The 22,280-nt window shown below is 36.3% G+C and overlaps 2 protein-coding genes across 4 annotated transcripts in view; one reads left to right on the forward strand and one right to left on the reverse strand.

Annotated features, from left to right (window-relative positions):
* CTNNA3 (catenin alpha 3) overlaps positions 1-22,280 on the reverse strand; it is a 1,799,646-nt gene that overhangs the window by 1,003,563 nt on the left and 773,803 nt on the right. The window lies entirely within an intron of this gene.
* The window catches only part of LRRTM3 (leucine rich repeat transmembrane neuronal 3), a 163,690-nt gene continuing 151,246 nt past the window's right edge, over positions 9,837-22,280 (forward strand). The window contains exons 1-2 of the mRNA XM_019444302.2: positions 9,837-10,398; positions 10,757-12,288. Coding sequence (XP_019299847.1) covers positions 10,395-10,398; positions 10,757-12,288 — 1,536 coding nt within the window. The 5' untranslated portion in view covers positions 9,837-10,394. The remainder of the gene's footprint in view (positions 10,399-10,756; positions 12,289-22,280) is intronic.

A 22,280-nucleotide genomic window follows, 5' to 3' on the forward strand; every position in this document is an offset into this window, starting at 1 on the left:
ATTCCTAACTGCAAGAAAACCGAAAGGTTGAACGAGAATGCAGACATAATCTAGTACACCACTTAATCCAGTAACATCTTTGTTTACATAGTCATCTTAGATACTATTTAATACTGTATTAACATAAGAAGTAGGAAAGTGAGAGAGAACATGATATTAATCTTCAGTTAAAATAGCAAGAAATGAAAATATCAACATTCAGAAATATTACGAGAAAAAACATAATAGCTAAAATAAAGTCACTGACTCTGAAAAGACCAATTGGTGAGGAAGCTGAGAAGGAGAAGCAAATATGGATGTTTTCAATACAAGTCTTGTCTCTTATTTGCTTTTCAGACTATATACATAAAATTCAGTTCTCAATGATTCCTTAATATTTTTCATTTTTCAGTTATGTTAAGTTTCAAGTACAGGGGCACCTGGGTGGCTCAGTTGGTTAAGCGCCTGACTTCGGCTTAGGTCAAAATCTCATGGTTTATGAGTTTGAGCCCTGCATCGTACCCTGTGCTGACAGCTCAGACCCTGGAACCTGCTTCGGATTCTGTGTCTCCCTCTCCCTCTGCCCCTCCCGTGTCGTGCTCGCTCTCTCTCTGAAAAATGAATAAACCTTAATTTTTTTTTTTTATTAATTTAAACTACATTGAGAAAGCTAATACCATAAACCCTTCTCTGCTGACAGCTAAGAGCCTGGAGCCTGCTTAAGGTTCTATGTCTCCCTCTCTCTCTGCCCCTCCCTCGCTTACACTCTGTCTCTTTCTCCCTCTCTCAAAAATAAACAAACATAAAATACGGAAAAAAAGAAAGAAAGAAAAGAAAGAAAGAAAGAAAGAAAGAAAGAAAGAAAGAAAGAAAGAAAGAAAACCAGATCTAAGAAAGCCAACTCTATGTAAGATTCATTTTATGAGTTATGTTTCTGTTTGTTCTTTTTGTGTTATCTCCTAAATTTCTTATTTTTTTTAATTACTTCAAATTTTGTTTAAACGTTCATCTGTGCTACGTGTTCCAAAAAGAGAACATGCCTACAGTGTCTATGGGGGAGCAGTGTCGGCCTGAAGCCGCTGTAAAGATGTTGGTGCTGATCAGTGAAAATCCCAAAGAGAGACTACATCTCAGGGAACAGAAGGTCACATGAGTTACCTCCTACTTGCTCTCAAATGCGAAGCCCTCAGAAAGGTATTTAGAGATTTTCTGACTATTCTATCAAACTGTCACTAGCCTTTATCCTGTTATGTCTTCATAGCACTCATCTCTAGTTGACATTGTGTGCCTATGTTGTTTATTTTTTACTATCTCATCAACTAAAATGCAAGTCCTCTGATGGTAGGCAGTTTGTCTTATTCACTGTTGTATCCTCAGCACAAAAAACAGTGGACGAACTTGATAAATATTCACTGAGTAAAAAAATAAACTCTCAACTCGGGACCAGATAAAGATACTTTATTTCTATTAAGGGCCCGTGGCATTTGCTTCCAGGGACTAAGTCAATTTCTGTCTGAGTCACAATTTTGCCACTTGGGGGCTCTGCTGTTAGCCACAGGAGATTCCTAAGCATTCCCCCTGCACTCTTAAGGGAACTATTTTTCAGTCAGGATTAAGCATTAGCAATACAAAGAAGGTTTCTCTGGCCCTTTAAGAGAGTCCCCAAATAGACTGATACATTTTAGTGTAATATAAGGACCCATAGCTCCTATTCTCTGCCACTACCTTGCAAACCTATGCAGAGTTTCTCTTCTCTCAGAAGTTTAATATCTTTTAGGTCTGCAGGGTAAAATTTAAAATATCAGACTTACTGTTTCAGAAACAAAAATAAAATTAACCAATGGAAAATTATGGTTTTTAATCCAAATCAAGATTTCTATTATCTTTCACTGTCTGGTGGTTGGGGAATTTAATTCTTAATGCTGATATATTTGTCAGGAAGGCAGATTTTAAAATATACTAGTGTACCTGGTTGAAACTATTCTTTACAATCCTTTAAAAATACAATAGAACATGCTGTCGACTGAATGTTTGTGTCCCCCTGCCCCTCCACATTCATATGTTGAAACCTAACCCCCAGTGTGATGGTATTTGGAGGTGGGGCATTTTGGAGTGATTAGGTCATAAGAGGAGAGCCCTCATGAAGGGATTCGTACCCTTATAAGAGACGCCCCTGAGAGACCCCTTGCCCCTATGTCGTGTGAAGTTACAGAGAAAAGAGGACGTCTCTATGAACCAGGGAGCAGGCCCTCAACAGCCACAGAATCTACTGGCTTCTTGATCTTGGATTTCCCAGACTCCAGAACTGTAAGAAATGTTTCTGTTTGTTAAAAAGCCACCCAATCTATGGTATTCTGTTAAAGTAACCTGAATGGACCAGAACAGAATTTTTTTCTTTAAAACTTCTTGTTTTGTCGGAATATATATGAAGTAAATATCGCAAAATGTTTACTGTGATACCATTTAAACAATATTGCCTTTATATTCAAAGCACAGCCATACATGGGAAATAGAACATCAAATATTAAGGTGCAAATTTGGTTAAGAGACATTTATAGCTACTCTAAAGTTTCTTTATTTTACTATGAGAAAGTATAAGAAATTTGGGAATGTATATATAGGACTATAAATTTTACAGTGTGGCTCTGGTGCTTGCCATGTTCCTTCATGGAATTTTTTCTAAATGAAAAGCTAGAAAACTGATTTCTCTCAATATAAATGACTATAAGTGACTTTGATTGCTATTCTATTGAATTTTTTGAGATTTTGTTAGAAGAACACCTCAGCATCAATACAAAATTAACAAATTTGCTTATCAAGGAGCATCAAATAATTGCTTTTGCTGACTACAGGCAAAAAGGCAAGTGTGATGGAAAGTGGAGAACAGAAATACTGGTAAATATGAACATTAAACCAACATAGAGTCATGGCACCTTAATATTATTTCTCACTCCCAAACTTGCCATTTAACCAATTATGAATTCCCTGGTTCTATAAATACCACAAGATAGAAACACATTTTTTTTTTCTGAGCTCTAAGTCTCATTTCACACAAAAGTTTGGCAAGTCTCAGATTTGCTACCAAAAGTAAATAGATGTCCTATGGGGCTGGATATCCTGCTTCCTGCTTCAGTTAATAAATGGGACTCTTGCTCAACATGTATGTCATTAAAACTCACTCATTGCAAATGAAATAACACAAGGGAGAGCAATCAACCAAATACAAAGCATGGACCAAGGTAAAGTCCAAATGACCCGGTATCTCCCAACATATCAATGGCATCATAAAATTAAAGAGATTTCAGAAACATGAAAACCAAATGCAGTATCTGTGCTTTGCTTAATTCTTGACTACAAGCCAACTTTATGAACTTATTGTTAATTTGTTAGGTGTAATAATGCTAGATGGTTAAATTAAAAGTCTCTATTGGTTAGAATTGCATACTATAATATATACGGGTAAAGTGACATGATTTCTGAGATTTGCTTTTAAGATACCCTAGGGGGGAAAATGGTGTGTGTATGTGGGAAGAGGGATGGGAAAGATAAAAAAAATAACAAAATATTGATAATTGTTGAAGTTGATGTTTATTATACTGTTTACTTTTGTGTATGTTTTTAAATTCCACTTAAAAAATAAAAACAATTGTTTCCTCAAGGTTGAATAGTCTTTTCAGTCTTCAGAAGCCTACCACTAAGTGTTATACTTTAAGAGTCTGTTATTTTTTCCTATCCCCAAATTTAGCCTCGGGCTACCTCTGAAAGAAGTGATGCAATGAAACCTCAAAATACAGACTGGTGCTACAACATAAATGTGCCTTCAGGGGAGGGAGAAGGAGATGTGTTAGATAACCTTATAAGGTCTCATTCATTTGAATTGCTTCATTTGAGAAAGACACTGAAAGACCATTTTAACGGTCAGACCTGGAACTTTCTTTATCCATTTATCTAAGCCAGAGATGTTCACTCATAACCATATGTGGCCAAACAGGGTTTTTAATAGAGCCCTTGAAGCAAGCAGATGGAAACTAAGGATATTTCAGAGACATGTTAATGCTTTTATGAAAGATCAGGATATAATTACAAATGTACAAATGCATATGTGTATTCTAACAACTAGAAATAAAATCATATTCATAGCTGTAGGGAACTCTCTGTTAGCATTCTGACAACTCTATGATAAGGTAACTGAGTCAAAAACATTAATCTCTTTACAATATCTCAATCAAATGCATTTATTGGTGAAATCATTTCATGACTTAGAACACTGAATGACAACAATGTATGCAGTATAATAAATGGTTGTGGTATTAAAATTGTAGTAGAAAGGGAATACTGAAGAATTTTTTTAATTGGCAAATTCTGACTCCATTCTTGACCATGTTAGTGCCCCTTGATACATGTTTGTTGCAGTATATGCTGATGACCAAAGAACCTAGACAGAATCAAAGAAAATCAATTTTCACAAAGGTACTCTGATTCCAGAAACATTTTATACCACTTTATAGTCTACAAAGTATTTACACATAAATTAAGGAAATTGATCCTAAATAAAAGTCTTCAAGATTTACAACACAGGTTTTGAGTCCCATTTTGCAGATAAGCAAACTGAAACCCTGAGAAGTTTGCCCAGAATCAGTTCCAAATTCCAAATGTCAACTGACACATGCAATAAAAAGTATATGTCATTCTCTAAATTATTTTAGAAAGACATTTTGGATTCACTGAATTTATTTTCCAGTATACTTAGTCCAAATGTCCCTGTATTTGGTCTTTATGTAATTTTCAGTTTTCATCAAAGCTTTTGCTTCTGTTGCCTTCCAAGGCCATATGCAAAGACATTGCCTTTGCCTAGGCCATCTGAATAGAAATCCATGTTGCTATTGTTTAGTGGCTAATTTTGCTAATCATTTCATAAAATATTTTAAAATACATTATGGTCCTTTGAGGCGTAATATGAAGATGCTGTTTTCGAAAATTAAAGCCTCACAAAATTGAAGAAAAGTGAGAGCCAAATTTTAAGTTAATTCAAATGCATTGACTCTTTTTTTTAGTGTTTCCACAGTTTATTTATAAATTATTTTGAAGAATTGTTGATCCTATTCCCAAAAGCTGATGGCTTCACCATCCCTCTAGTTGCTCAGCTCATAAAATAGGAATTATCTTTAATCTCTCTCTTTATCTCCACTTCTAATCCATTAGAAAACTCCTGTAAATTTTACCTAAGCATATATCCAGTAATTAGCCAATTCTCGTCATTTTCACTGTTTCCACACTGGTCGAAGCCACCATCATCTCTCTCCTAGATTGGTACAATGGCCTCCTTACTGACCTCCCTGCTTTTATCATTGTCCTTTTAGAGTTTATTCCCATAACAGCAGTGTGAGTGATCCTTTCAATGGGTAACTTGATCATAGCTTTACTCTGCACAAAATCTTGAGTTGGTTCCCGGTTTTCTCCAAAATAAAGTCAAAGTTTTTTCAATAGCATATGAAGCCCTCTATGACCCAGGACCCAGGACCTCTCTGACTTCATCTCTAATTCCTCTACCCTTACTCTCTCCATTCTAGACCGATTGGCCTGTTTGCTATTCATTGAACATATGATCTGCACCCACCAGAGGGCCTTTAGACAAGCCACCCCCCATATACATTTAAGGTCAACAACCTCATCTCCTTTGAGGGTTTGCTCAAAAAGCCACTTTTTCTTAGTGGCCCTAACCATCCCAATTTAACACTACAAGAAACGGACTTTTAACCATAGAGAACAAACTGATGGTTACCAGAGGGAAGGTAGGTGGGGTGGGGGTGGGGGGTTAAATTAGGTGATGGGGATTAAGGAATGTACTTGTGATGAGCACCAGCTATTGTATGTAAGTGTTGAATCACTAAATTCTATACCTGAAACTAACATTACACTGTGTGTTAACTAACAGGGTTTAAATAAAAACTTTACAATTTACCTCACCCTCTATACTCCCAATCGTCCCTAATCTCACTTTTCTTGTTTCTATAGTACCTGTTACCTAATAATATGTTATTTATGTTTTTGTTCATGTCATCCCTTTAGAATAAATGCTTATATCTTTGTTTTGTACACTGATGTATTCTAAGTGTCTGGACCAGCATCTAGTACATAGTGAGTACCCAAACTATGTATTTGTTTAATGCATGAAATCTCTAAGGCCAACCCATTGTTAATATATCACTACATCTTCTTTAAACCCTGATTTTCTAATTTTTTTGGCAATTCAGTTTCATATTGTACTGAAATTGGACACTGTACACTGAGATTGAATTTATTTACCCAATTTAAACAAAATATGTGCAGTTATTTGAAGTACTATAAATATAGTTTTGAAAAGTCTTTAGGTGAATGACTATGCTTTATAATTGTATAAATCATTAAGGTTCTAGATTCATTTGGGAATATTTAACTTGTCAGGTAGTTTATGGTTTGTTTCTGCATGTGGTATAAGTGCAAGAGAATTTTAAACATATAATGTAGTATAAATTTGATTCTGTTGAGAGGCAAATCAGAACTAATCATCTTGTTATAGTCAACAAGTAAAAGGAGGGTAAACTTAATGCAATAGCATATTACTACAATATTTTAGAACATAAAGTTGTTTTCTATTTCTTTTGAAAGACCACTCTATGTCTTTGGGCTAATTTCGGCAGATTCAAGTATTAGTCTCCTTTGAATTGTATTATTTTATTTTGGGATTTTCCCACACCCCATGAATGGTCTTCCTCCATGCTCCTGATTACATTGAATCAAGACAGACCTGGTGGTGATGCCAGCTTAGGGGCTAGTGGCAATGTAGGGGCCACACAGAGTACTTGGAGTCAGACCCAGTCCAAGAAAAGCACCTGATTACTACTGAGAAAGAAACCAATGATCAATATTAAGAGGAAATATCAATTATGAGATTAAAGGGGTGAATGTGAAGTCAGAACTATGGAGCAAGATAAGATCAGAAGCCAAGGTATCAGAAAAATGGCTGAAAACTAAGGTATGGAACACAGCAAAAAATGTTATTCATCATAAATAATCCAAGATTTCTCCCAGGAAAAACAAAGTGAGAGAATTACATTCTCAGTGGGCTCCTCCTCTGTTCCTGTCACCAGGGAATGAGGGAAAAAGAAGCAGCACGAAGTTGATGGGACCTCCAGCCATCGTAGAGAAGCTCTCTGTAGCTGTTAGGCAAAACAGACATCTCAAAGGCTACTTTCCATAGAGAAGCAAGGAAAGTAAGGAGAAAAATCAGAGGCTCCCAAGCAATGAAGATATGAGAGGGGGGGTTATAGATATGATTTCCTTCGGTATGTTTTAATAGATACAAGTTGTCAAGCCCCATTTGGGATGTGAGATGATAAAAGTTGTAACATGTCAAAGGGAATATTCAAAGATATATTTATTGTTCTTATGCCACTTGTAATTTAACCATGAAAATGAGATATCTACATAAAAAGTGAAGATCACTTGCTGACCATCTAAATATTTCCACTTTCTAGTTTCTTGCCTTTTTTACATACATTCTTTAAGAACACTTTCTCCAAAATTGTATCCAGTATCATTGACTCAGGAACTGCAGAAATCAATCCCATGTACCCAAGATTAGCATTACACACCCAGTTTGTCTTATATCAAATGTAATTGTGACCCCCATAAAAATGTATTTATTTAATAACAGAGTGTCTATTATGTGTCAAGTACTGTTCTAGGTATTAGAGAAACTGAAGTAGACAAAACACTACCTTTATCCTCATTGAACTTGCATCACAATGTCATAAACTTTTATACCCTCTCTTCCTACTAGGGGAACATTTATTATTTTTAATCACTCCCTTACAGTGCATTTCTTAAACTTACTTGTCCATCAGTGTTGATAAGTGCAGCCTCTTCCATCCCATGAATCAGAATCTTGGGGGGGGAAGACTGAGAAATTTATCTTTTTAACAAGCTCTCTGGGGGCTTTATATGCAATGATACCATGATATTTTGGGGGGGGGGGGAACCACTGCCCTTTTCATAGCATACTATCTGAGGAATTGGTGATTTCATTGGACTATTTCTGTGGGACCCCTTTGATTGCCATGACTAACATTCTTGAAGAATGTGAAATTTCTCATTGTTAGAGAATCTGAAAGCTCTCTGGGGTTTTCCACAGCCAATTCCCCTAACAAAGACTAACAAAGCAAACTTTTTCAGGTATACTATTTATGTTCAAACAAAATGATTTTCTCTATGTGACAGATGTTACTATATTCTGCTTTAGGGAAGAAAAGAATCAAACATTAATTATGATCTAGTTATGATCCATAGAACCAAAAGATTCATTTTAAAGATAAAGTTGAAATGATGGAGATTTAGGAAGTTCTTTTGTTAAAAGAAGGTAAGACTGAATGAATCCTAGAAATCCATTGTGAACAATATAAATATTTTCATTGAAGAGGCTTTTTGTGAGTTAATGATAGTATAGTCAATATTCAGTACTAAACAACATGCAATGACAGCAAATAAAGTTGATATTCCAATAACAGCTAACACAGGTTTATCATGTCCACACACTATTCTAAGTACTTTACAGATATTAAGTTGACAATTCTCTAACCTTCTATGGAATGTTTTTTTGTTATCATACTTATTTTGTAGAAGAGAAAATGAGGCATACAGAAGATAAGTAACCTATCGTGGCCAGGATTTGATCCTAGGTGCAAAAATCCATACTCTTAATCACTAGACTAAACTGCTTCTCATTAGTTTTTTTAATACTTCTTCAAAGAATCATACCAAAGAAGTTTATACAAAAGTAGGAATCAAGAATTTTATTATTTTATTTTATTTTATTATGTTTTATCGCAGCTTCCTTGCCCCAGTGTCCTCATCAGCCTAATTTTCATCTGACTCATTTTAAGAGGAAGATAACATTGTTGTTGAAGCATGATCATCTAGTGGTTAGAGGTTCTAGTCTGAGAGAGGTACGGTTTTGAATCTCAGCTCTGCCACTTACTAACTGTATGAATTTCAGCAAGTTCCCTTTCCAAGTCTCAGTTTCCTCATCTTTAAAATGAAGGTTATAATGGGACCTACATCATAATATTGTTTACAGATACAAGATAGCTCATTTACAACAACTGAGGAAGTGTTCGATAAACATTATTAGCAGCATCTAACAAATGGACAATAAATAGCAGCATCAGTAAACTGAACCAAATGATCTCTTGATTCCTCTACTTGCACTAAAAAGAGTTTCTCTTCTAATTACAAATGATAGCAACCAAAACATCAAATTCAACCATAAGTCATTAAACCAATTATTTCTTTTGTAGGAAAACCAGAAAGGCTACTGGACACATTAATTTATATGTCATTAGTTATCCCCTCTATTCCAAAATGTGTTCTAGCATCCTGAGACACCTCGCATAATACAATCACTGTGACTCCAAGGGGTCAAATGGGCAGGCAGTTAATGCTTCTCTGTGAAAAGCTCAGTAACTCACTTTATAAATTTCAGCTCAAAGCCTATGTTGAGGTGAAGAAAAATTGACATTCGGTCTGTGAATTTAATGTCAAGCTCCAGAAAAACTCTAGGCAGTACATGATTAGCGATTAAGGGGACGCAGACAATAAAGACATTGCCAAATTGTAAAACAAGACTCGGAAATTACAGAAAATGTTGCTAGTTATTGATTACGGTGACCATTCAGTTCCCATTGAGCCACCCAAAAGAATCATTCATTTTCCAGCAGAGAGCCTGCTCATTTGCAAGATAAAAGAGAGGCATTTCTGCACATGCCCATAATGTTCTTCACCACTGGGGGCAGCTTTACATAAGACTGCATTCACTGAAACCAAAGCAACAGTCCGAGCAGCTTTCAGAATGACAGTCTGCAGAAGTGAGCTGAGCGTGTGTGCGGTACGGGGCTCTCCTGCCTCCTGGGCTCCAACGCAGCTCTGTGGCTGAAGTGGGTGCTCACCACCAGAATGCTGGGCTATGGAATACAGATGTGGCAGCTCAGGTAGCCCCACGTTGCCGGGAGGAATACATCATGCTTTCCGATAAGAAGAAATTGTAGAAGCCAGTTTTTGGTTTTTTTTTTAACGACCCCCCCCCCCAAAAAAAACTGTAAAGATGCAAAAACGTAATATCCACGAAGATCCTATTACCTAGGAAGATTTTGATGTTTTGCTACAAATGCGGTATTGGAATTTATTTGTTCTTGGAGTGTTCTGCGTGGCTGGCAAAGAATAATGTTCCAAAATCGGTCCATCTCCCAAGGGGTCCAATTTTTCTTCCTGGGTGTCAGCGAGCCCTGACTCACTACAGTGCAGCTGACAGGGGCTGTCATGCAAGTGGCCCCTTAAGCCAAAGCAAAAGACCTAAGGACGACCTTTGAACAATACAAAGGATGGGTATGTTTTGTCATTTTTCTTCTTTCCTTCTTAAAAAAAAAAAAAACGAAAACAAAAACAAAAACAAAACCCTTTAGTCTGTGTTGTAATTCTGCCTTAATTATTTTAGAGATTACCTTTCTGTCCTTAAGACTATAAATTCAATTGCTTAGTGGACACGTTTCCTTGCTTAACTACTAAAAAAAAAAAACCCTAAAAACAATTCTGTTTACATTTCATAGAGGTGATATTTGATATTAAATGTTGTTATTTAGATTTAAATTTTTAAAAAAGAAAATACATGCCTATTTTTGCTTGATTAAAAATAAATGAATTCCTTTTTGGGGGGATAACTTTTCTAAGTTGTTTTTATTTCCAGGTTTCAATGTAATTAGGCTACTGAGCGGATCAGCTGTAGCACTGGTTATAGCCCCCACTGTCTTACTGACAATGCTTTCTTCTGCCGAACGAGGATGCCCTAAGGGCTGTAGGTGTGAAGGCAAAATGGTATATTGTGAATCTCAGAAATTACAGGAGATACCCTCAAGTATATCTGCTGGTTGCTTAGGTTTGTCCCTTCGCTATAACAGCCTTCAAAAACTTAAGTATAATCAATTTAAAGGGCTCAACCAGCTCACCTGGCTGTACCTTGACCATAACCATATCAGCAATATTGATGAGAATGCTTTTAATGGAATACGCAGACTCAAAGAGTTGATTCTGAGTTCCAACAGAATCTCCTATTTTCTCAACAATACCTTCAGACCTGTGACAAATTTAAGGAACTTGGATCTGTCCTATAATCAGCTGCATTCTCTGGGATCTGAACAGTTTCGGGGCTTGCGGAAGCTGCTGAGTTTACATTTACGGTCTAACTCCCTGAGAACCATCCCTGTGCGAATATTCCAAGACTGCCGCAATCTGGAACTTTTGGACCTGGGATATAACCGGATCCGAAGTTTAGCCAGGAATGTCTTTGCTGGCATGATCAGACTCAAAGAACTTCACCTGGAGCACAATCAATTTTCTAAGCTCAACCTGGCCCTTTTTCCAAGGTTGGTGAGCCTTCAGAACCTTTACTTGCAGTGGAATAAAATCAGTGTCATAGGACAGACCATGTCCTGGACCTGGAGCTCGTTACAAAGGCTTGATTTGTCAGGCAATGAGATTGAAGCTTTTAGTGGACCTAGTGTTTTCCAGTGTGTCCCAAATCTGCAGCGCCTCAACCTGGATTCCAATAAGCTCACATTTATTGGTCAAGAGATTTTGGATTCTTGGATATCTCTCAATGACATCAGTCTTGCCGGGAATATATGGGAATGCAGCAGAAATATTTGTTCTCTGGTAAATTGGCTGAAAAGTTTTAAAGGTCTGAGGGAGAATACAATTATCTGTGCCAGTCCCAAAGAGCTGCAAGGAGTAAACGTGATCGATGCAGTGAAGAACTACAGCATCTGTGGCAAAAGTACCACGGAGAGGTTTGATCTGGCCAGGGCTCTCCCAAAGCCGACATTTAAGCCTAAACTCCCCAGGCCGAAGCACGAGAGCAAACCCCCTCTGCCCCCCACGGTGGGAGCCACGGAGCCTGGCCCAGAGACTGATGCTGACACTGAGCACATCTCTTTCCATAAAATCATCGCAGGGAGCGTGGCCCTTTTCCTGTCCGTGCTCGTCATCCTGCTCGTTATCTACGTGTCATGGAAGCGGTACCCTGCGAGCATGAAGCAGCTGCAGCAGCGCTCCCTCATGCGAAGGCACAGGAAAAAGAAAAGACAGTCCCTAAAGCAAATGACTCCCAGCACCCAGGAATTTTATGTAGATTACAAACCCACCAACACGGAGACCAGCGAGATGCTGCTGAATGGGACGGGACCCTGCACCTATAACAAATCAGGCTCCAGGGAGTGTGAGGTATGAACCATTGTGATAAAAGCGCTCTTAAAAGCTGGGAAATAAGTGGTGCTTTATTGAACTCTGGTGACTATAAAGGGAACGTGGTGCCCCCTCCCCTTCCCTCTCCCTCCTGCTTTGCTGGCAAGGTCCTTCCTGGTCCATTTTAGTACATTCATAATACTGGTCATTTTCCTCTGGTACAAAATCAACCCACTGAAATTTAAATACCACAATCAATGCAAAGCTCAAACTCTGGTTTAATAGAATGCCTATTGTATAAGACTCTTGATTGATTGCATTAATATCTCACTTGTTTTAAGATAAAACTTCTTTCATAAGTAGTCCCCCACCTCTGCTGTTATTTGCCTTGGGGTGGGACCAAATCTACAGTTCTAGAAGGTTTGTAGTTCACTGGTGAATCAAGGAAAAAGTGAATGATCCCAGGTACTTGAAGCTTGAACTGATTCCAGGAGAATGCTTGACTACAGGAACATTTAGAAACAGAGCCTAAAAACACTGTCTGGCTTAAAAAGAAAATTGAAGGAAACTATCAAATGATGGTGCTGGGTTAAAGAAGCGCCACGGGCAGTTTCCAGAGGTGTTTGAATTACAGTAAAGCAAGCCTAGGGAAAAGTGTTGAAGGGTTAAAATGCTGCAAATAGACAACTGAAAAATGTGAGGAGATGGTAAAAAATACAAAGTTTTAGACTTGAAGCCTTATCTCTGAAATCCATTCTTATAAAATCGAATCAGAGTTTTCACTGTCAATTTCTCCTAGCCTTTAATTAGCCTAAATTTAAAAAGAAATTTTTTTAATTAAATAACGAAGAAGCAAATTTGAGGAGGCAAATTTCTCCACTGTTCCTCACCTTAGGGAGTTTTCAGAGATGAGGCTTGCAAATGGGAAGGCAGCTTGCTATTTGCTTGTGGCTGGGAGCTTACCAGAATTTCTTTCCAGTTCTTTCAAGGACTCTAATGTAGTGAGTGGAATCTTTAGCTCTGTCTGTTCTTCTGTCTGGGATTTGTAAGACAGTCCTGTTGTGTTCCATTATGTGTCCTGCACACACTAGTCCCCTAATGACTGACACTTCATTCAGAGGCATAAGAGAGAACACATTCCAAGACATGCCTTCCACCGACAGCTTCACTGAAAAGAATGATTTTGATAACGCCTTAATAAAGGTATAAAATCTTAGAGGAAAAAATACCAACCCTATGGCAGTTGTCTTTTGCTTTTCTATTGTTGACATTACAGTGTCCCTATGTTCATCTATATTGTGAACTCATCCATCAGTATGAATCTGTACGGACCCTGCTGGCAATCTGCAAACTGCATGCATGTTTTTATGTCGTAGGTGAAAGTTTATTGACTGCAGCACAAATATCATGCCTTCTGTATTTAAGTAACTTTGACCACAGTTCATTAAGATTTTAGAAAAATGTTTTTGGCCTGTATTGTATCCTCTTTCAACCTCCAAAATGAACAATCCTATTATAGGAGCAAAAATCAGGAATTGCAACATTGAGTCTGTTTCATTTAATTTGGCTTGCCAAGCCCCATATCTTTAACCACGTCCCTGTTCTTCCAAAACAAAATCACTGCAGCAAAAAAGAAAAAGTGGATGGCTATTTTTTAACCAGCTTTTTTATATAGTTTGAAGTCTTTTCATATGCTGAGAGGAAAAATCTAGGCAAGTCACCATGAAATATAATTGCAAGGAAGCCAGATTATAAAAAATCATACTTTTATAAGCAATAAAGGAAAGGGGACATTTAAAGTGGATTTCTCAAAGTACTATGATTTTGATTAAATCTTAAAAGAGATGCCAGTTCAGAAAAGCATCATAGCTACAATATATTTACCCAGGATAATTGTTGAATGTATACTTATTAATGGTAAATAGTCACAGATTCCCAATTGATTAATAATGCAGATACTTCCTTACAGTACTATGAACTGGATGACTGAGCCTACTGTGATGTTTTTCACTGAAGTTGTAATTTTGCATTTTTCATATAATGTCAGTAAATACATATTCCATTTCAAAAAGAAAATTTCTTTGATCAGCCTCATTTTTATCTGTACTAAAGATGATTGTATTAATTAAATGCAGTGTTAAAGTGAAAAAGCCCATTTCTATTCTTTGACTTGACCTTTTGCCTCATTTGTCACAGATACCAAATAAATTCAGGCAAGGTATATTTGTACTTATCTTTCTGAATTCTTGCAGATCTCACTGCTGTGATCCTACTGGTATATATAAAATATGTTTGTTGTATTGAAAGTGTTTCTAAAATTCAAAGCCACTTCCTGTGTTAGATTAAATAAATGACCAACGTTTTAAAGGCTGGTCATTTTTTAACGCCTAAATTTATTTATAAATTCAATAATAGAACCAAAATAAAATCCCTTAGATTTTAAATGTTATTTGATTCAGGATGTGAAATATTTCTTAAAAAGAACCACCACCACCCCCAAACTTTGGGAATGAAGCTTCCCTAGTTCTCAGGATCTTCTGATCACAAATATATAACTCTTGTAGGCTAGACAATAACTAGTTCACCACCATGAATTTAACAAAGTCAACTTGGTCAATGCTCTCCTGCTCAAAAGTTGTTGTTCTCACCCTGACTGCATGGCACTTTCTGGACTACATACTGTAAGTCTATTTTCATTCAGTATTTCAAACTCATTGTATATTAGAGAAATATAATTGGCATTCCATTTTCTATTCCAAATTTACATGAAGTATCTGACTTCCCTCAAAGGTGACAACAGTTAAATAAACAGCCTGACCTATTGAACTACACAACACAGATGCGTCAATGCAGAATGGATTCAGTCAATACTTTGAACGCTTTACCAGAGAGAGAAGAAATGCAGTTTAGTCACTGAACTGCATGTTATTCCCCCCATTTTTATGAGCCCCAGTACACAGTGCTACTGCAGCACGGCTTTAATAGTCCCAGTGCCACAGTCTTCTAAGCAATACTTATGCAATATATATTCCTTTTAAATGAGTTTATATTTTCCAAGACTGTTGACATTACATTTTTTCAAAAAATTTAAACCATTTTTTTGCTTGATTTGGTGAGTCAACTCTCTAAGTATACAGGCAATAAACTGTATTTCTGTGGAGCAGGAGTGACCTCCAGTGGCCAGTTGGACTAACCACAGTTATTCATACACCTATTCAGTGTTTCTAATCCTGAATCCTTACGTAAACATGATTTAAAACATATATTTTTTGCTCTGTGAATCAGATTCGGATCTTATTTAATTCATCTCTCTGGTAAATATAGTGTAATTTTTTAAGTTATATTTTGCATATTGACTTACTTAGTAATTAGCCTAGAGGCCACAAGAACTGGTACTGAGGGCTAGAAATGTGTCCATAGATGAAGAGCAAGTAAGAATGTCCTAAGAATAGATAAGAAATTCTTTAAAGTATTTATACTCATTGGCATTGCCCAGATATTCTGAAATTTTTATTAAATGGGTTAATATTTTCCATAGGCAGGATACTGAAATATAATGTAATTTAGATTCAGAAAGACAAATTTCCATATTAATATTGAAAGAATCAGCATCAGTTATTTACTAGTCCGTAGGAATAGCTGAGCTATCAGGTGAGGGAGGCCTCCCCTTCGGCTCTAGAACTCTCCAGTTTCTTGATCATGCCAGTGACCTGTGCTTTGCCCCAGTGCTCTCCCCAACCCTCCCCCTTCTCAGCCAGCTGAACACTGGTTCTATTAGGCTCTCTGACAATGATGTTACAGTCTAAGAGGTGATGATTCATGGATAATGAAATTATGCTCTCCTTCTGAGGAAGGATAATGCAGAGTCAGATTCGTAAATTTGGCAAGGGATATTACGATGTTGTAGGTGCATGAAATATCCTCTCTTCCCTTGACATTTACCAAGAAAAGAACTTAAATAGCTTATTTAACATGTGGATTAGACCAGCATCAGAAACAAGCATCCAGCCATGAAGCCTAAGAAAAAATGAGTTCCAGATATGACAAATGAGAATTGAGCCATGAGAAATAAAAAACTCAGAAACTGTGTTGTTTCTTCCATTCCCTTTCCCCTGAGTTCTCATTGGTATCTGGATCTGTAGCAAACCCACAGAGTTTTTCTGTACTTGTACTTTCTTACCTATGTTAAAAATCAGACAAGGTTAGAAGAAACCATGAACATGAACTATAGGAGTAAATGTAAATTACAAACATTGTAAGAGAAACAGAATTGATGGAAGTTAAATAGCTTGTATTAAATGACTCTTGAAAACTAAGAAAAAAATAATATAGAGGTGAAAGTGAGTTCACCTAACCTAATTGTAATAGCTTACAGAACTGGACCAAAATTTTGCTTCGTCTCCAAAGCATCGGTGATTTTTGCATACTTGTGTAGAATAAAATAGAAATATTACTCAGAAAATCTACATAAATCTAGTTTACAGTTCTTTTTTATGGTACAGTATGGGCCTTAGATTCAAGTTTCTCTGACATTTGGTAATCTAATGATTTGAGGCAAATTTCTTAGCTTTTCTCAATTTCAAGTTCCCCATCTGTAAATGGGCATGTATTATTGACTTCACATGGTTATTGAAAGAACAAAACTAGAGAAGTACTCTGCTAACTCTACAATGGCAAATGCTTTTTCTTTTCAAAGAGCACTTGGTGAGATACTCAGGTGTGGTTGCTGGTGCTCTATGTCTGACCTGGGGCAAAAGATATCACTAACCTCTATGTTACAGAAGCCCAAAACCATTTTACATGAATGCGAATTCTGAGACTAGGAGGCTAGTCTAGAACTTAGTTTGTCTTTGACCTTTACTTTCCATAAATCAAAGTTTCTTCAACCCCATGTTATCAGAGTCTAGGAGTTTATTAATAATGATCACAATGTATACTAGACATAAAATAAAGATACCAACTAGAGAACAATGAACCAAAAGCTTATCAAAGTAAATAAAAATTCTAACGGTGTACCAAATCAGGTCATTATAGTGAGGACTTTCAAACAACATAGGTTACCTGTCCATCGCTTTTCTAGTATCAATATTTTGAGCGCTTGTTGTTTAACATTTATGGCAAGATGACATCATTATTGAACAAAAAGTAATTGCTCATAACTTGTTACAGTAGGGTTAGCATACGTTCCAGGTATCAATCACATGACATCTACTTTGTTTCTTTGTTTTCCCCAAAGACTATCCAAAATCTTCTCCTAATATAGAAATTGCTATCGTCTTTATCAATTACTGTCATTGAAAATCCCTGTATTAAAAAAAGCATAAAAACACAAAGGCTTTTTTTTGTGAGTAGCACCCTATTCACTTAGGCAAATTAAATACTATTCTTTGTTGGCCTTTCATCAAATAAATGACCAATGTAATCACAAATCTTTCTCCACTGGATGCAGCTTGTCTTACCAAAAATGATGTACATGCATTTCCAAAATTCTTATAATTTAAATAGACATACTAACTGTTGCTTTTTGACAGCTAAGTTTCTTTGAAATCTCTAAAGTACAGAGAAAAGGTAGTAGTTTTTCAGTGGAAAAAGTATTAGTGAATTTTATGCTTTTTTACCTTCATAGGATTATTGGTGGATGTTCTTGAGTTAGGTCTTCTAAACATGTAAGAAGAATTCCAGGAATACAGACTATCTGAGTCACAATGTAAGACTAAGCAGAGGCAATCTATTTTACAACTGTACTTTCTAATGACAAAACCCCATATGCAATAATAATCCATTTTATTGAAAAAAAGTAAAAGAGCTTCTATCTTATCCTATCCAGCAAATGTTGTAATGAAAATTGGTAACTTTCTTGACAATTCTTGATATTTTCCTTTTATTTGCCAGGGAATCCCATTCCCTATCCCCCAAGAAGAAATTTCCTTTATACCTTTCTCCCACCCTTAAACTGTTGCTACCTACTTCACATATGCAAAAAATTGTTTCATCTCACCAAACACAGTCTTCCCTCATAGAAACCAACACAATTTGGTCACCTCACTCAGAGGAATCACCTATCTCTAATAATAATTAAAAAATAAATTATGAAACAAGATTTAAGTCTGGCTGAAATATAGTTGAATCATGGGTTAACAAAGCATTAAAGCCTACTTCTATTTTCCTTCTTAATTACCTCCTAGAAAATAAAATATAGGACTTTATATATGGGAGTGTCCAACTATATTCCACCAATCAAAGACATTTATACCAACAATCAGAATTTTTGTCTTCTCAGGAATAAAATGCAAATTGGCGGGGGGGAGGGCTCACATATAAAATGATAAGGCAAATTCTACATTTAGCAAAGGCAATTTCTGTTAAAGCTTCATTGCACTAATTAGATCTGTTCAGGGTGTAAAATACATGTTGCCACTGAAGAGCAAAGGACTTCATTAAATACAAATCCTTATTCAGCACTCTTGGGGCTCAAACTTATTAATGAAGTGGGGGTAAAAAAAATGTTCTTAGACAATGGATAAACTATATGATAGTGAGGCTATACTATCAAGTGGTATTCATGGCTTCAACTGGGTGATCCCCAAATGTAGGTAAAAATTGGTTAATGGCATTAATATTGATCTGTTATACAGTCTGAAAGAAGGAACATGCTTACCCCTTCCCCATTTGAAGCAAACAACCAGAATCTCACAAGAATATTTAAAGGAAACTTGTAGAATATATCATGATGAGGCTGAAGCAGTAGGGTAACTTCAAAAACCTCTGATAAAAGCATTATAGGATCACAACAGTGAAAATCCTCTAAGGAGTTTAAAAACTAACTCATCACTTAAGGGTCAGTGTTGGCTTGTACTCATTGATTTGTTAAAGGGGCTTTGCACAATTTGTACAAAATTTTAAAGTGACAAGGCATAAATACTTGATGGAGATCCTGCCATTTATCCAGTGGAAGGTTAGGTAACATCACTAAATGATGACTAAAATAGAATAAAGATCTGTTTAATACAGCACAGGCGATATTATATAAGTATATTATGTTTTCCACCAAACAAGGCATGTTGTAGATGTTTAGAAGGAAAATGCATATCCATCCTAAAAGGTGATAATTCACATTTTTTATGTGAATTCACATTTGTGAATGTATGTGTATTCTTGTGTAATGGAGTCCTTATGTGCCAGGAGTGTCTATGCAGGGCTTTTTGTTTATTTGTTTTTAATGTAAGAAGAGACCTTAGATTGACTCTGTTTTCCTCGAAGTTTTATCCATTATTTCTATACCTTGTCCCTTCTTTACAGGACTGGCCTAAAATAATTCCTGCCTCACTCACACATGCTTCTGAAGCTAAATTCTATATCTCCCATTCCCATTTGGAAATAATATCCAGTGATTTACCATTGGGATATCCCTCTGCTAGCTAAATTCTAATCTGCCAGCATCATATTCTTCCCAGCCTGTGGCATCCATTCCAGCCCATCTCATGCCATTAAATGGCAGCACACACTTAGTCCTATGGACTTTTACAGGGAGGATTGAGTAGTAAAATGTAAAAATCTACATATATTTTTATGGGCTTCACTTTGGTTGTTTTTATGGTCTAACACACAGAGATGTGTGGGGTCTTTATTAGTTTATACTGAAATGTAAAAGCATTAAGCTAGCTGTAAATTAAAAAGAAAAGGTCAAGGCAGATAAAAAAAAAAGAGTCCAGAGTTCATATTATATCTTTCTTAATCTTAAAAATAATCATAAATGATGAGCATCCTGTAGTTTACTTTCATGACATCTGATTTACTCTCCAAGTTTACCATCATATTCTTAAATGTAAGCTTCACATTCCTTCCATTTTTCCATTTCTAACAGAGAGGTTTCTTTTGTTTGTTTTATGGTTGTTTTGTGCTGTTTTCTGCCTACAGATCTTTTCCCAGTCCAAACGTACCACTTTGCCTGTTTTGCTAGAATACCCACTCAAATTTTGATCCTGTCAGAAAGTCACAGGATAATTTATCAGTTTTATGGTTGGAGCAATCAGACAGACTGAATTTGTCTCTAGAGTACAATCTAGTCAAGTCTGGGATATCTGCCTTCTGTCTTCCCAGCCTCCCATTCCCATGACTTTTCTCCCTTTACAAGGATTATCCACAGCGAAATTCCTCCATCCAATGGTACTCCAGCTCTTTCAATTCCTTATTCCTTACCAAATATCTATTCCCAGATCTAGACCAGTATTATTGTTCCTCTTGAGGGCACTTACATTTAAATAGGGATAAAAAACCTTTAGCTAAAGGTGAGAAAGTCAGATATAAGATCAGGCATAACCAGCAGGGCTGGGGAAAGTACTTCTGGGGGCAAAAGGCTTTGCAAGCACCTCTGAAATCATCCTTTATTATAGATACCTCTAAATTTTTCTCAAACACGAGGCTGGAACTTACCAAAGACACCAAGGTAGAGTAAATAATCCAGGATTTATTCAGTAAACTATAGTTTGAGAAATATCTTCAGTAAGTTGCCATTATACAAGGCTTAGTATTTCTTAACTGACAAACAATATGGTATACTAGAAAGAACTTGGGCCGTGGAACCAGAAAGAATCAGTTTGGATTCTGGTTCTGAGACTTCGTAACTACAAAATCTTGAGTCATAGCCTCTTCCTCTTAAAAAAATTTGTAAAGCCATATATATAATCATCACCTGATTGTTGCAAGAGGGCAAAGAATCAGCATTTCTTGAATATTTGTACGTACGCTGTTATGGCACACTGCATGTATTACTTAATTTAATACTCATAAAGACCCTATGTGATTAAATGAGATGACATGGGTAAAATCACTTGGTACAAAGTTTGGCACATAATAGTAACCTTCTCTAACTGCTAAAACTTTCAGTACCATAGTATGCTTTAACAGTTGTGCCCCACTATCTATTTATTTTTAATGGAATAAGAGATACCTGGCAGACTTTCAAGGATTAGAATCTAAACTGTTCAAGGGCATCTAAGCACATGGTTAATACTAAAGAGTAATGTGGTATGTAAAACCAATATCCGAAACCTCCCAACAAAGCCCAAATGCAACCCTACCTTTACTTGCATGCCATTTTCCATGCTTTAGCACTGGTCAATTTTTGAAGTACAGGTGCTTTCCTACTTCTGCGCTTTTACTCAAGCTATATCCTTTTTGAGGAATGACTTTCTTCACTTCCAAGTCCTCCTGTCAATCTTGGAGCCTTTCTACAAATCCAATTACAATTTCACTCATTTCAGAAGTCTTCTTAATCTTGCCCTTCCTTGTTTTCCATGGTATTTTCTAACCCTGTTGGTGACTACATCACCACTTGTCTGTGTTAGAGTTATTAATGTGTCTGTATATCCTTTTGGAGGAAATGAACTATTTTTTAAATTTTACTTCTTCTACCAATGATGATTGATTGGTACAGTTTTTTATTCATGGTAGTTGTCTGTTGAATTGATTTTCTAGTAATTATGATAAGGTTATTGTCAAGTTCATATTTATTTATATAGTCCACATATACATTTTGTGTTTTTACTTAACATATACATTTTCATATATGCAGTCTTCTCATTTACCATTTATTTAATTGGCTTCAAAAATTGGTTTCAAAAAATTCTGATGTAAGTACAGTTTTTAAAAATAATGTTCTGATTTAAATGCATCTATGTTACAAAGAACCTACGAATGATTTTCTTTTGATAGTTACCAAGGAAATGAACAATTTAGCGGGTATGTTAAAGTGACTAAGAGCTAAAAAATATTGTGAGACAAAGAAAAAAATATTTAATTCTAAGTATGAATACATCTTGATTTTAGTGGGTCATCTTTTGTTGTAAAAGCCATATATTTGTGACTGCTGTTTGTCCACTGCCTCTTGGGAAAGATCCTTTTCTCATTAGTATGGATGTCTGCTCATCCTGTCCTCAGTTCCAAAAAGGTTCTGCCTTAAATACATTCCAAGGCCGCACCTCTCCTACCAAACACAGGACCACTCTACACTATCTCGGACACTAGGTCAG

Source organism: Panthera pardus, unplaced genomic scaffold, assembly GCF_024362965.1.
Source record: "Panthera pardus isolate Hobbes unplaced genomic scaffold, ASM2436296v1 HiC_scaffold_22, whole genome shotgun sequence".
Classification (NCBI taxonomy): Eukaryota; Metazoa; Chordata; class Mammalia; order Carnivora; family Felidae; genus Panthera; species Panthera pardus.